This window comes from Lissotriton vulgaris, chromosome 3_1, assembly GCF_964263255.1.
Source record: "Lissotriton vulgaris chromosome 3_1, aLisVul1.2, whole genome shotgun sequence".
NCBI classification, from domain to species: Eukaryota; Metazoa; Chordata; class Amphibia; order Caudata; family Salamandridae; genus Lissotriton; species Lissotriton vulgaris.
Window position 1 is genome coordinate 1,367,712,111 of NC_141689.1, and position 15,462 is coordinate 1,367,727,572.

A 15,462-nucleotide genomic window follows, 5' to 3' on the forward strand; every position below is an offset into this window, starting at 1 on the left:
AAGCTCCAATTGGTGATATCCTTTATTTAAGCTGAGTCGAGACAAGAACTTTGCACCGTTCAGTTGAGCTGTCATATTAACAATGTGTGGACAAGGATCTCTTTCTCTCTCTTTCTCTCTCTTTCTCTCTCTTTCCTCTCTCTTTCCTCTCTCTCTCTCTCTCTCTTTCCTCTCTCTCTCCTTTTCTCTCCCCCCCCTTGTTGGCCTGACGCATGTCACCACAAATACCTACAGCTCCTTCATTGTCTCTTTTGGGCACTTCTACAATGGGAGAAACCCATGACGTTGGGCCAGTAGAGCGTTCAATTGTGTCCTGTTTAATTAACAAATTAAGTTCCTTTTCAACAGCGTCCTATTAGTGAAACCCAATTCATCTGTATCTTTGAGCAACAGGACGAACATCCTTATTTATCGTCAACTTTTACTTTTTTGTTTTGAGTTTTCCTAGCCCAAGAAATAATAAAGGAAATGGACTTACAATTTTATGATGAGCATTCATATTGTAGTTCTTTGATATCAGCCAGAGTATTAAAACTCCGCAAACAGGCACTTGAATCTGTTCCTTGAAGTACATGAATAGGTGCTGGTACCACATTTTTCTTCTAGTTCATCGTAGCTACAAAGGGTCCTTTACGCTTTAAGGGCGTCGAAGCAGCTCGTGTGTATACTTTTGTTTTTGATTTAGTAAGTTGTGGTAACAGACAGTTCTTGGTACTTCCCCTTAGGCATGATATTTATCGACACACCAGTGTCGAATGGTATTGAACACCCATTTATTTGTAGTTATCTTCAGACAATGGTTGAATGTGTTTGGTGCTTTTTCATGTCTATCTTTGTTCACTTTTAATTTTTTCTCTCACTTGACCAGACACATGTGCATGCCTTTTGAGGTAAACATCAACATTGCTCAATTGTCATTGTACCTTTCACTGGAAACTGATGCTGAGGATCTCTTTGTCAATGATTTATATGACGGTCAACTTCGTTTGGTGTTGATTTGCCTCAGTTGATGTGATCACTTGGCTTTGTGGGAGCGCGTAGAACACTGCCTAGGTAGCTTTTGGTCAGCCATTTTATTTTCACGCTGTGACGCACATACTTTTCTCCTTACTCATCAAGTTGTCACAAAATGGTTCACTTGACCACAGCCAAATCATGTCTGTCTAACGGTGAGACATTTACCTTTGTGTGCAAATGACAATCCACAGCCTTAACCCATTCTCTTTTTCTGTGGAGACATCGCCTTGTGTTCAACAGCCTTGTACTGCTGCTTACTTTTCAAGATCATGACTGACACACTTTGGAAGCCTCCGACCTCAATGTCAGTTGCTTGACGATTAGCACGCTTTTCAGGGCACTCAGCCTTGAGGACTAGTTCTAAGATCAGTTTCCTTCAACATTCTTCTTCGAAAATAATCTGACAGATATCCGTCAATTACTGTGAGCTGGGTAGCTTCCTCCTCATTAACTTCATTGAATTTACAGTACAACACCAGAATATCCATTCTCTCCACAAACTAATCACTGGTCTCACCTGATCTCTGGCGCTCCTGACTGAACATGTATCAATTGGAATCCACAATTAGCACTGGATTAGACTTGACATTCAAGGCTGTTTGATTTGTTTGTACGTCACAACATCTTCTTGTGGTATCTTTTTCATCGCTTCTTTCACTCCTTCACCAGCCATGTTCCTGAGATAATTTTTATCATCTTTTTCATCTATTGCATCTATGAAGTCTTCTTCAAAAGTCTCTATCCATGCCATCTATCTATTGCCAATATGGTGTTCTGCAGTTACTTAATATGCAGTTTCAAAAAGACAGCGTAAAAGACTCAGGAAAACTCACAACAAAAAGGTTTCAATCTATGTCCAGAGGATCCATACCTCGGACAACTCGGGCATGTCTTCCCTATTTTTTTTTTTTTTTAGCAAAGGCAACAAAGTCAGTTGCCATTCTAGACAAAAAAACAAGAAAAGCTGTCGAGGAGCCAAGCATTGACGATAAGGGGGTTAACTTGGTTATCACTCAAGCCAAAGCATATACCATGAGGAAGGTAAAAAATCCCCTGCAACTATCGACCAGAATCTGCAGCAGCCAGCCCTCCCCCGGCTGGTTAAGAAGGGGCCAGCTACAGAGGAGTAAGTCAGGGATGTGTTCTAGCTCCAACCCTCTTTTCCCTATATGTGAACGGAGTAGTGGACTTCCTTTTGGAGGAGCCGGCTGACTCACCTGTTCGGGGGGGGGGGAGATACCAACCTTGCTGTTCGCAGACGACACATTGTTAATATCCAAGACCCCAGCTGGGCTACAGCGTCTTACTGACAGATTCCATCTTTTCTGTGAGAATCGGGGTTTGATTATAAATGCCAACAAAACAAAATTTATGGCTTTCAATCCCCATAGGACATGCAGGAATGGCCCTCTCCTAGATGGAACTCCCCTTGAAAAGGTCGTCACCTTTGATTACCTGGGTGTAAGATACTCTGAAAAAATTTAATGGAAACCCCACCTAGGCAAGATGTTGATGGCCCATAAGCGTACAGCAGGTGCAATAGCAAAAGAACATCGCCTTTATCATACCAGGACCGTAGCTCCAGCCCTCGAGATATGACACCAAGGCTGTTAGCGCTTCCCTCTATGGAGCAGAAGTCTGGGGATTCGATAATCTTGACGAGCTCCAGAGATCAGAATATAAATTCCTAAGAGATCTAATAAAAATACCAAAATACACCCCCTCACGCCACTACTTATGGATATGGGCAGGCGATCAATAGTGATGTAGCCTGGTTGTGTCCCCTGATCTTTTGGGCCCGTATTTGGAGGACCCCTGAGCTTTCTCCCTGCGCAAAGGACCTCACTGAGGTTATAAGCCTCGACACTGGGGGGGAAACAGTCTGGATACGTGACATTTAGAAAATGTTAACTACAATCTGGCTTTGCGGCTGTGGACTAGTCAAGAGCTCCCAAGGAGAGAAGTTCTTAAACGCCTGTACTGGGAATGGGTGGGCCAGCGAGAGATCAGTAGACCCAATATGGGCAAGATGACAACTGAGTTCTATTCCCATAAACTAAGCAGATACTACGAGCCTTACCTCGATTTAATCAAAGTACATAGAGACAGAATGCTCTACATGCATTTCAGGTATGGCTCCATTCCAGTGGGTGAAGTGATAGCAAAATGGTCCGTAAGTAACGGAAAACACTGCCCCAGTTGCAAAACCCCAGTGGAAAGTATTGCCCACTTACTGTTCGACTGCCCGGCGTACGAAACATCACGGAAAAAATGACTGAGCCTGATTTGTAGGCAACTTGGTACTCGAGAGCACCATGTTGCACTCTGTATTCTCAAGTCAGATTCTAGACCTTTTTTATCCTGCTGTGTAGCAAAGTACCTGGGGCAAGCTTGACTGATGTGGTGGAAAGCACTTGCGAGAAAGATATAGCTTCCACTGCTCAGGCAAAGCTAAGACCTCTAAGCTTCAACAGCATTCCTGCTAATATCACCATGCACAAGCACTTAACTTTTAATTCTTGATAACTAGCGCAAGTAAATGAAATGAAAAGTCTCCCCATGTATTGCACTGTGTTTAAACAAAATGATGAAATACTGTCTACTTTTTAACTATATTTTAGGATAATCAAGTTTATATTATTGGATCTATTTTTACCTATACTTATTTTTTTGACTATGTTATCTTTGCTCTATGTTGCTTTTATGACTTTTTATGTCGAAATAAAGCTTGTGATGAGGATGATGATAAAACGGCGCATACTGGGCTTCTTTAACTCCTTTTCTTCCCTAACTACTCACTTCTGTCTACAAAAGGCTTCAATGATCCAAACCAGGTCCTTGTTGTTTCTCGATTCTGGATTAAATTAAAGATCTGCTCTCCACATTCTCACAAACCAATTCTTATGTATTCGAGCCATGGGATATGGAAGGCATGGTCAAGGGCCATATAATCCTTTAAGATCACTTTGTTTAATGAGGTATCCTCGCCAAGCCACATTTTTTACCATAATAGGAGAGGGCGGAAGGCCAACAGATCAGTGAGATAGGGCATACCAAGCTCTTCATGGACAATAAAGGTGGTGGAACCCTGAGAATCCCCTGAAAGATGTCTGAAAAAGATGTTTTTAGAGATTTGAAGATCATCAAGAACAGCATGGCCCCAGATTTCACTGCCGTATATTACACTTTACCAAGACACTTGGCAAATAGATCTGTAATATTCCCTCAACCGGTCTTTTACCTAATCTAGAGGTGAACTTAAAAATAGCCATGTTTGCCCGAAAAAAATCACTTTTGTTGCGAGTTTTTAAAGGCCCCCAATTCATCTTGGCATTCAGCAGAAACCCCAGATAGGAAAAGATACTGGTCCTAGGAACCAGAGAAGACCTGACCTTAAAAATATAGGACTTGCTCGCCTGGGACCCCACTTGCATCACATAGGATTTAGTTATTAACCATCAAGTCCTGCTCTTCCATAAATTGGACAAAGTGGGAGTTGAGCAACGTTTTGGAGCCCCTTCTCAGTTCTGGCCATCAAGACAGCGTAATTTACATACACAAGGACAGGAAGGCTGCGCCGTCCCACCTGAAGATAATCCACCTTAGCTTCAAAGGTGGATTATCAAAAAAGTCCAAAAGATCCTCAAAGAGGTGACATATAGCCAATCTTTGCTGGCCTTGTGCAGAGGAGCTTAGTGCGTCACAGTTTGAAAAGTGTTCCAAGGGCCATGGTTGCATAGACTAGTTGTGCAACACAGCATTGGGAGACACTGCACGAAGGATGAAATCACCATGCACAAACTGCATTATATACTCAAAATGTCACAAAAAGGCAGACAGCCTTGTCGCAGTTAATCTCCGCAATCACGTTTGTGTTGCTGCCTCTCTGGCTCTATCTGAGCCCTAAAATGCAAGTTTCACACTCATCTGTGTGTTTCCCCAGACATAGCTTATGTTTCTGCTTCCCTTCCATATTGTTCGGTCCGGTGAACCTGCGTTTGAAATGCTCCACTCGGGAGGGACTGGGAGAGCTCACATGAGAAGGGCTGGACTGCTAAAGTGGTGGGGGACAGTATTGAGTGGTTTCTGAGAAAGGAGCCAATTAGACAGCTGAGCTGTCCTAGTGGAGACAGGCGCACCTCTCCTCAGACTCTCCATTACTACATGTCTTTTTCATCACTCACCTCAGTCTCACCATTGCTACCCAGTGCATTCTCAGAGCACTCACTTATCACACTTACCATCGCTGCTCATCGTACTCAGCTGGCATAAGCAATGCTAGGCTTTTCGTTCATAGGTATTGCTTCATGCCTGTCTGGGTAAGAAGGAACATGGTTTGGTCTCTGATCTTGTTCATGAAGAGGGAATATGCAACTCCTCCACACCTTAGCCTATGCATGGACAAGAACACCAGGCGTCAAGCCATTTCTCTGAGGACTGTGGTATCAGGTGTGCTCAAAGTATTTTACATGGTTTGGAAATGAGGTCATGTATTAAGAAAACATGAGAGGAGCGATTATTGCGCCTGTGGGACAACTGGTTGAGAAGTGAATGGCTATGAGCAAATCGGTTGACTGGACCATTGGGATATTGTTAAGTTAGGATTTCGCAATTATATCTACATCTTTATATCAGCTGTGGGTGGTCTGCTCTCGAATACTAATGATACCTTGGCTGCGTGCTGCTTGGTCACGTCCTTGGCTATGGGTTTGAAGTAAAATACTTTGTAGTCGCACAGGAACTTTTGAATTGATCTGGATGAATTGATCAGCACTTGGGCTCGCATGGCATCAAAGTTTTCTTGAAGAATGTTTTCATATTAATTGAGAATGCAAGGTTCTGTGATGAACCCTTTTAAGTTTATTGGTTTGCTTAGGTCGTTGGTTTGTTTTATAGTTGGCAGTTTAAAGGAGTGAAGTTGTGGAGGTAGTATGATTTTGCGAGGTTTCCAGTTTGGGAATGGTACTGCCTGCTTTTAAGAGGAAGGAGGATTTAAGATAAGCCTCTTTTTGTATCAAAGGGAGCTGCCAAGGAGCTATAGAGCGCGTCAGTAGCTATGCAATGATTTTGGAATGCAGAGAATATTTTGAAGAGCTATTTAGCATGTGCAAGTAGCCTCTGAATTGTGATTAGAGTAGTGGTATCTCTTGGCTTGGCACGTGAATGAGTGGGTATTGACAAACACCGCTCCAAACGTAAATGCCATGGGAATGCACAGAGATGTGCAACTGTCAATTGCAGAAGTAATCTCTTGTAGGGGGGTGCATAGTGGAATAGAACACCCCCAGAGTTCATGGTTATGTATGGAAAATGGTTTCTCTGTGGAATAACAGCCCCCCCCCTCCAGATCAGTGTTATGTTTTACAAAATTGCTGCCAGTTCAGTTGGCCTAACTGTACACCAAGTATAACTATGAAAGTGTAAATGCTGCAGTTGGTTATTCAGAATTTCACAACACCTTTCCTGGAGCACAACTTGAAATCTACCACAGACGCAGCTTTCCAAGTTCAACCTTGAACATGTTTGTGAACACCAGCAAGTTTTGAATCTGTACCAAGGCAAATCATAACACTTCTTTATGGATCAAGATTACGTCCCAGCAATGTTTATTATTGTAGTAAAAATAAGACTTTAATTACAATAAAGGAAATAAGCCTAGCCTCTTTGCAGCTATGGAACGTCCAGCTCCAGTGCTGAACGTTCCATTGCGCAGGTGAGGTTCGAACGTCCAACGGCCGATGGCAGCACTCCTGAGGTGGTGGTGCCGTCGGCCGTTGGAATAGGCGCAGCACCTAAGAGGCTAGGCATGTCAGAAAGTCTTCTCACTGAGCATCTCCTGCCTCGACACGAACACATTTGTCATGGTTGGGGGATTTATTTTATTAATCCCCTGACTGGTCTGAGTTATAGAAACTGCTGGTAGTTTATTGGGCTAAAGGTCGAGGCCCAGTACTAAGGTCAGTCAGTAAATAACATCCCTGGTCCTCCGTATCTAATATTAATTTGAAGCCTTTTTTGGGTGCTGTGTGGTAATGGGAAGAGAAGATCAGAGAATGGGAAACGAAACAGAAAGAGTTTTGTGCATGCATTGTGCAGGGTTCATTGGTTCTGTGGCTCGGGTAGTGCAGACAACCACACTTAGTTATGCATGGTACACGCCCCTCCACAAAATGATGCATTGTTGTTCAGAATGCCCAACTAAGCCATGCAGGTCAAAAATATTACTAAGCCACACACAACAGATACGTCTCCAATCGGCAACGTATGGGCAAATTAACCACTCCGGCATTCTCGCTAGATACTACTTTTATAGTCCCCACCCAGTACAGCACAGCTTTCCAAACTTTTCATGTTGGTGACACACCTTTTGTGAAATTTTTTTCAGGGACACGGTAACGCGAGCGAGCACAGCGAGCTAGCCCAACCCACACACAACCCCCCACACACACACAACCCCCCCCCACACACACAACCCCCCCCACACACACACACAACCCCACACACACACAACCCCACACACACACCACACACACACACAACCCCCCCCACACACACACACACACAACCCCACACACACACATACAACCCCACACACACACACATGCAACCCCACACACACATACAACCCCCCACACACACACACATACAACCCCACACACACACATACAACCCCCCACACACACATACAACCCCACACACACAACTCCACCTCCACATCCCCCCACACACACACATGAGATCGCCTTTGGCTACATTCAATTGACAGCAAGTCTCACTGTCACCACGACGCAGGGCAGCTTCACGTGACGGGCTGGAACAGATTGGCAGGGCGGCACTGAACAACCTACATGAGTTCTTATTAAGTTATAAGAAATCACCCCGGAGTAGTAGGCCTGCACTTAATGAATAATCTGGAGGCAGTGCAGTGGTTGATGTGCGTGACTGGCCCCCCTGCAGTTTATCATGCCTAGCCCCAGGAAGGCATCCGGGCTGCTTAAGGCGGGCCCGCGTGGCGCCAGGAAACAACTTTAGGCAGGGTCTTTGAATGACTGAATACTACCGCGGTATAGCTGCCAAGGTTTTGGATTGCTCATGTGTGACATTTTCATAATTTCAGTGCAATTATGAATGACATTCAACGATTATGAGTGACACTTTCGTGCAAGCAAAATCAAGCTCTGAAGACGAGGGAAATATAAATATCAGAAATTACACCCATTGAAGCAATGAGAAACTCTAAGAAGATCTTAAAACTGCTATAAAGCACCAGAAATGGAAGGGTGCTAACCTAGTGCCTTTACAAAGGGATGCTGCATGGAGGCAGTGCGTTGCTGCAGCCAGGCTCCAGAGTCGGTGTTTGTGGAAAGCAGGAGGTGTGCAATAGCTCCCTACATGGGGTTGCTACCTGGAGACTGTGTGTCACTGCAGCCAGGTCTCAGTTTCAGGGGATTTGAGAGAAGTAGAGGGGTGTGAGAGAGCCTCGCACACATAGCTGCCAAGTTTGCAGATTGTGTGACATTACCATGGTTTCAGTGCACTTGTGAGTGGCACTCAACTGCCAAATGTGTGACATTGTCCTGCGAGTAAAACGAAGCAATGAAGTGCATGTAAATAATTAAATATTACAAATTACACCCTTTTGTCACTGAAAAGCCTTCTAAAATATCTTTGAACTGCTTCGAAACCCTGAAATGGAAGGTTAAAATACTTGTACAAAACTTTGTGTGTACCAAGAAGATAAATCTCCTACACCCCAATGTCATTACACCTAATTGCATCCTAATAAATAATACGGTTAAGTATGTGCTGCAGAGATCAAATAAATGTTAATGTTCAAGCCAGTACAAGAATAAGCAAAAGGACAGCTGGTACATATTTTTACCGTTTATCTGTATACTTCACACATATAAATAGAAGGCAGTTAGTTTAAATGTGTTCTATCCATGACTAATACAAACAAACACAGAAATTGCATGTTACGAATGACTACATTTATTTTAAAATACGATATTGTCTCCAGTTAATATGTCATGGACAAGATCCAGGCCTTTGCAGACTCTTGAAATAACAAGGAATGGCCTGTAATTTTCTCGTGGAAAGCCAAAGGTGTGAACTCGAAGCAGCATGCATGAATCACCCGAGTGCTGCCAGGTCTGCAGTTAGAGTGGTGTCCGAGCACATGGCCAGCCACAGTCAGGCAGCTCTCCTCAAGAGTTTCAAGCCGCAGTGTCCCCTTCAGCCTGAGATGAGGATTAGAACATTTTCCCCCAAATGGGTTTTTTAAGCTTCTTCTGTTTGTCCTGTCCAGGGCTCAAACAAGATAGATCGCCAGTGTTGCCGCAGACAGCGCCCCCACCCTCTCGGCCAAGTGAAATGCTTGTTCCCGAGATTACAGTAATTACAACCGCAGTCTGAGCTCCAAACACGCGCTAAATGAAACATCAGCACGTCAATGGGCAGATAAACAGCGCATTCTTAAACCCCTTGGGCAGCCCTAACAAGCGCGACACACCTACGCATGGGGCGCGACACAGTAACTTGTCGCGCCACACAGTTTGGAAAGCTGTGCAGTACAGAGTGGCTTTGTTGTTCATGCAACAGATTGCAGTCCTTGTACATGGGGCAGATAAACCAGGACAGGCAATTTGCAGTGCAAATTTTCGCTTTTTAAATAGGCTGTAAGCGTACTGCAGTGAAGCATGATCACCCTACTTGGGCTAAGAAATGGATGAAATGTTTAGCCCTCTTTTATTTCCTTGACTAGTAAGCATAGCGTCCTCTCTTGGGAGTGTGCAAATGAACACTGTGCAAACACACAGAGCTATGGATTGTACATCTTTATTCCACAGCATACATACGCGCTCTGCTCTCTGACTACGTCCTAACCATTAATAACCATCCCTACACTCCTCCCAGCAAGTTACGTACTACCTCTATTTAGTCCGCCCAGAACCGCAAGGGTCCTAGCACAGATAGTCTCACGACACTATAGTAAGTACTACGAGTGCTCCTAATCCTCTTCTGGTTATACCCAGCAGTTCAGAGGAGAGACATGTTCGGGCCATTCATGGTGTTCTGTATCTTTTTAGAATGATATCCAATCTTATTTGCATACACTTGCTTTATGTCTTTAATAGCATGGTCAATCCACATATAACGATTGGAATGCTTATTGTGGTTAAACTCTAGGTTTAACGAATGAGAAAATCATATCAGTGGTTCGGATAGATTGAAACATTTCCCCGTCAGTCTGGATGGGTGGAAAAGTCTCAGGTGTATTTACATAAGTGGTAAACTGTTCATATTACAGTGCTGGTCTCCTCTAAAGTGTAGTACAATATTGTCCTTCTGATTACACAGGGACAATGCTACAGGTCAAATTGTGCATAGACTCTATTACAATATTTTGTAGGCATATAATAACCCTTTCTAGCATGTGTCCTTGGTTTAGCGAGTTAGACCTGTGCTAGCTTTGATCCATTTCGGATAGCTATGCTCCTGCATTTGGCTGACAATATGTCAACCTGCACACCTTGTGTTTGATCATTTGAATCACCAACTTATAAATTGTAATAGTCTTTGACCTATGCATGCTAATGTGATTAAGGGTTTAGCCTAATACCCGGTGTACTATGCAACAATGATTCAAGGACACGGAGAATCTCCGCACCCCTTCACAGAGCACTGCTGGTTGTCTCGAAGGTTTCAATCCAAGTGTTATTGTAATCTCCAACAAATTTCCAGAATTTAACTTGAGTACAATTGTCCTTTTTACAGGCTTGACCTTCTAAGATAATCCTCTGGTAAGATCAATATCTTTGGGTTCACAAGGGGGGATACTCTGGTAAGCGTGCCTTATCGTGCTCTTGAGCGGACCCGCCGCCATTTACATTTGCTTTTCAGTTGTGGGACATCGCAGGTATTTACCTTCGGTAATGTCCATTTAAAAAAAACCTGACAGGCACGTTTTGTTTATCTTTCACATATCCCTTGCTTTTTAGACAGTACGTTATTTTCAGTTTTACTCGTACACATCTTTTCTTGCCGTTTCACAAACGCCTGATGTTCAGGGAAGACTCACGCGTCACTCATGAAACAGTGGCACTTTCCTATCTATTTTTAATCACTGAGTTATGTTTTCGTTCGTACACTCTGCGTGGGTGACACATGTGGAAGTGGCACCCTGAATTTCACAGTGGATGCAAAAGCAGATTTCTTGATCTTGTAACAATGTAGTTATTACATATTTTTGATACCCATTTAATGTTTGTTCCGGCTGGAGGCAAATGAAGACCGTGTGATTGAATGCTATTGAATGTTAAATATTTTCCCTGACAAAGGGTTTCTTTACCCGAAATGCATAGGGTTTTGTTGCGATATTGTATTCAAACCATTTGGGCAACATGTGACTTTATGTTTTAAATGTACAATGATTGTCCCATCAGACCTAACGGAGGTCTCATTTACTTTGTGCACATTTAATTTGTTTCTCGTGTAATTCATAATTCTTGTAAATACCAAATCAGCAAGAAACTTTCTGAAAAAGCATTGGTTGTAAATGTGTAATTTTTTATTGAAATTTGTTGGAGATTACCATAACACTTTGATTGAAACCTTCGGGATAACCAGCAGTGCTCTGTAAACGGGTGCGGAGATTCCCAGTGTCCTTGAATCATTGTTGACCTATAACAGTGCCATTGCGATGTGCTATATATTGTGTAGATAACGAGTATACAGATGACCACACTAGTAGGGGGATTCTAATACCTTCCAAAAAGTCTTTACTGATCCAAAATTTGTAGCTTCTCCACCTTCAGCATCCTTGGAAGTTTCTTCATTGAGCAAGAACAAGATGTGAAGTAGTGTGGCTCACTGGTTAGAGGCGGCAGACCCGAGAGCAGAGGACGGCCCGGGACCAGGGTTCGATTCCCGGCGCGGCAGGTTTCTGGACCAGGGTCAGCGGACTCGACAATTCTCTCGCCTCGGTGCCCACTCTGATCAGCGATCACACTCGGCAACTCTGGGCATTAGCTTGCCTCATCTTCACTAACGGCCCCACCAGACCGCCGGGGATGCCTGGTCTCACCCTGGAGATACCCATTAAGGGACCATCTCTCAGGGAAGCCAGGAAGGGTTTCGCAGCGGTCGAAGCGCCTTGGGACCCTACGGGTAAGTAGTGCGCTATATAAATGCCAATACATTTACATTTGCATTAACAAGATGCTCACTCTTCTCCTCTGACCTTAAGGACAAGTGTTCGACTTCGAGCAAGATGATGTCGGCCTTTCTCCTTCTGAAGCTGCTTCACTAATTAGCATTAAATTAGGTAATTGTGAGACCTATTATTTGTAGCATTTGGACATGGCAAGAGCTGCAGCATGACGTGCTACTTAAAAACCGGCCTTTAATATATTATGATACACAGTAAAACAGTAAGCAGGACTTTTCTAATAAAAACACTCTAACAGGGAACTAATGAGAGGGTAAAGGATGCAAACGTTTTCTGAACAAGTTCAGCGTCTCCACAGTATATCTTAACCAAAAACCGGAGCATTCAGGAATCCTTTAAAGTGCAAGAAAAAGTGTCTCTTGCGTTCCTACTGGGAAAAATGTTGTTCCTAATGCCAATGAAAGTAGCTATGATGTAGGCCATGATGATTGTGAAGGATTACAAAGTTTTTCTTAATTCCTAATGGTGCCACTGATACCAGTGACAGCTCAAAAGAGCATACAAACCTAGTCGTTATTGTCAAATCATCTTAACAGATATTCAGCATGTGATGAATGTTGTAAATCAATGTCTTTTTCACAAAACTAAAGCTGTTTTTTTGCACAGGTTCCCTCTTACCCGACCAGAGATTTGCGAGAAATGGGAAGCTGCAGTAAGGAGAAACAACTTTAAACCAACCAAGTACAGTAGCATTTGTTCAGAGCATTTCACACCCGACTGTTTTAAAAGAGAGTGTAACAACAAGCTGCTGAATGACAATGCTGTCCCTACAATATTCTCTTTTTCTGCGAACAAAAACAAGGTAATAGTTACCATTTTAATATATTTATCGTTCTGTTTGGAAACAACTAGAGAATCATTTTCTACAATAAGAAATCGCCTCTTTGTCAGACGATATGCAAGCGGATACTTTTTATGTTGTTATAGAGTTTGGGGTCATTAATCTTAACGGTCCTAATACCCTTATGAAGGTTTTTGTTGCATCTTTTTTTAAATGGTTGCGATGAAGAAAGTGGAAAACTGTGAACAGCGCAGTCCTATATTGCTTAAACAGTCATGGGCTTCAGATATGTAAACCTCCAAGACTGAATTGCAGCAGTTAAGTAACTTCTAGTCTGTGGCCAATGCATCCCTCAATCATATTGTTGTAACTGGTTCGAAACCACATGAAGTTGGGCTACTAGGTTCCAATTTTGACAATTGGAATAGTTTGCCTCTGCTGCCTTTGGGCCTGGCCTACTATAAGATTGATAACTGATTACCAAGTCCTCCAGTTAAGCACTTAACTCTCAGGATAGAGAAGCCGAGTAGCCCAAGGTTTATTCAGGGAGGTGGAGTGGGGCTACAGAATCAGAATGCAGCAGAATATAAAAAAAACTTATACTATGCCAATGTCCAGCTAATACGTCGTCTTCTAAAAAAGAAAAGTTCTCTAGTCTGCTGCACAGTGCAATACTAACCATATAATCACACAGATTTATGTATGGACAATCGCTTGGCAGTCATCTAGGAGTCGTAGTAATAGGAGCTATCTTCTGTTTCTGCAAGCAAACTTTTCCCCAGTAATTTTATGTTTAATTATAAACTGCTGTACGGCACCTTTGGGCTGGTAGTCCTCTAACACTCCCTTTGAGATGGGGTCCTCATCCACCATGGTTAACTATTCTGCAGAGTTCACTGCTCATCTTCCTTTCCACTTACGCATTCTTAATCTGCTTTAGTGTTTATGCAGTTTGTTTTTAAGATCTCACTCTCCCTTGGTGGGCATCTCACTTCGACAGGTGCAAACACAGATGTTCAGGTACATCTGGAGTGTTGTGCAGTGAGAGACCAGAGCTGTATTGCGGGTTATGGCAGAATGCTAGTGCAGGTTCTCTTGCTACCCACGGCCCATTTGGGGAAGTCCTCTGTGCGCAGCCTCCATAAGAGGTTGTGCTTTTCCAACATAACCGGTCACCTAAAATGGACTGAAGAGCTCACCCAAAAGTCTGGTCTACACAGTCAAGATGACATAGAGAGCGTTGAAAGACTATATTTGGCACCTGATACCAGCACCAAGATCCCCATGTCACAGTGATGTTCACCCCCCCCCCCCCCCCAGGGGGCAGGGGAGAGGTTAACTCTCATTATGTAAACCTTCTAGACCAGCTGACTCCATTGGACAAAACTACCTAGGTATCATCAATAATGTATGAAAATGAGAAACTATCTATTTCAATTGAACTGTGTTGCCCAGAGCCATTAATACACTGTACAGAAATATACAACCCTATAACAAATTAGGCTAGCATCTCTGTAAGAAAGTGAATTATTAATAGGGGTGGATGGTAGTACACCATGAGCAATTAAGCCACTAACGTATTGGGTCCAGGCAAAGGTCACAATAATTTAAACTTGAGCTCAACCCATGAGAGCTACAGCACATAGACAGGTTTAACTGAGAAAAAATGTGTAAAGCATTTAGAAGTTAAGAATAGTTAAAGTCAAAAACACATCACAATACATTTCTCCAATTTATAAAAAATAGGATAAAATGTAATAAACAAAATGACACCAAAAAGACAAAAATCAATTAGGGTAACCATACACAAGAAGTTTTAAAGATTAAAAGGAACAAGCATTGGCATAGCCAATAGGTCTCGCTTTTGGGACCTTATAAGTATTTAGTAATGCACCACAATATCCTTGGTGTAACAACATCAAATGTTGCATGGCTTAGCACTCATAAGGACCCAAAGGCGAGACCTATTGGCTATGTCAATGCTTGTTTGTTAGGCATTTAAAAAAATGTAACCAAGTGTCCATAAGTTAATATTTAGAAGCAACGAAAAACACATTGTTTTAAAGCTACATTAGGTAACTGAGGAGATGAAAATACGTGGAAAATCTGGCCTATTCCCAGACCACTGAAATTAGTTCCTTACGCTGCGATACTTTGATGTTCGAGTAAAATCTACTGGATATATTTCCTCAATTAAAGCTATGCTATGTTGGAAGAAATTCCAGGCACTGGTTTTGGCTTTAATTGAGCTTATTTTCAATAATACACTGGATGTTATATGCCAGCATAACTCGAATGTGTTGCTGCTCAAAGCTGTAGGCCACACTACTCCTGTGCCATGAGGCATAAAAGGAGAAAATGCATTCTATTTTTTTTGTGAAAAACTTTATTGTGCAAAAAATATCATTACACGTATGGGCCTACAACCACAAGG

General features: G+C 42.8%; 1 protein-coding gene across 2 annotated transcripts in view; it reads left to right on the forward strand.

Annotated features, from left to right (window-relative positions):
* THAP1 (THAP domain containing 1) overlaps positions 1 to 15,462 on the forward strand; it is a 52,882-nt gene that overhangs the window by 13,779 nt on the left and 23,641 nt on the right. For both annotated transcript variants that reach the window (XM_086961837.1, XM_086961836.1), the window contains exon 2: positions 12,854 to 13,049. In XM_086961837.1, the coding sequence (XP_086817963.1) occupies positions 12,854 to 13,049 (196 nt within the window). The remainder of the gene's footprint in view (positions 1 to 12,853; positions 13,050 to 15,462) is intronic.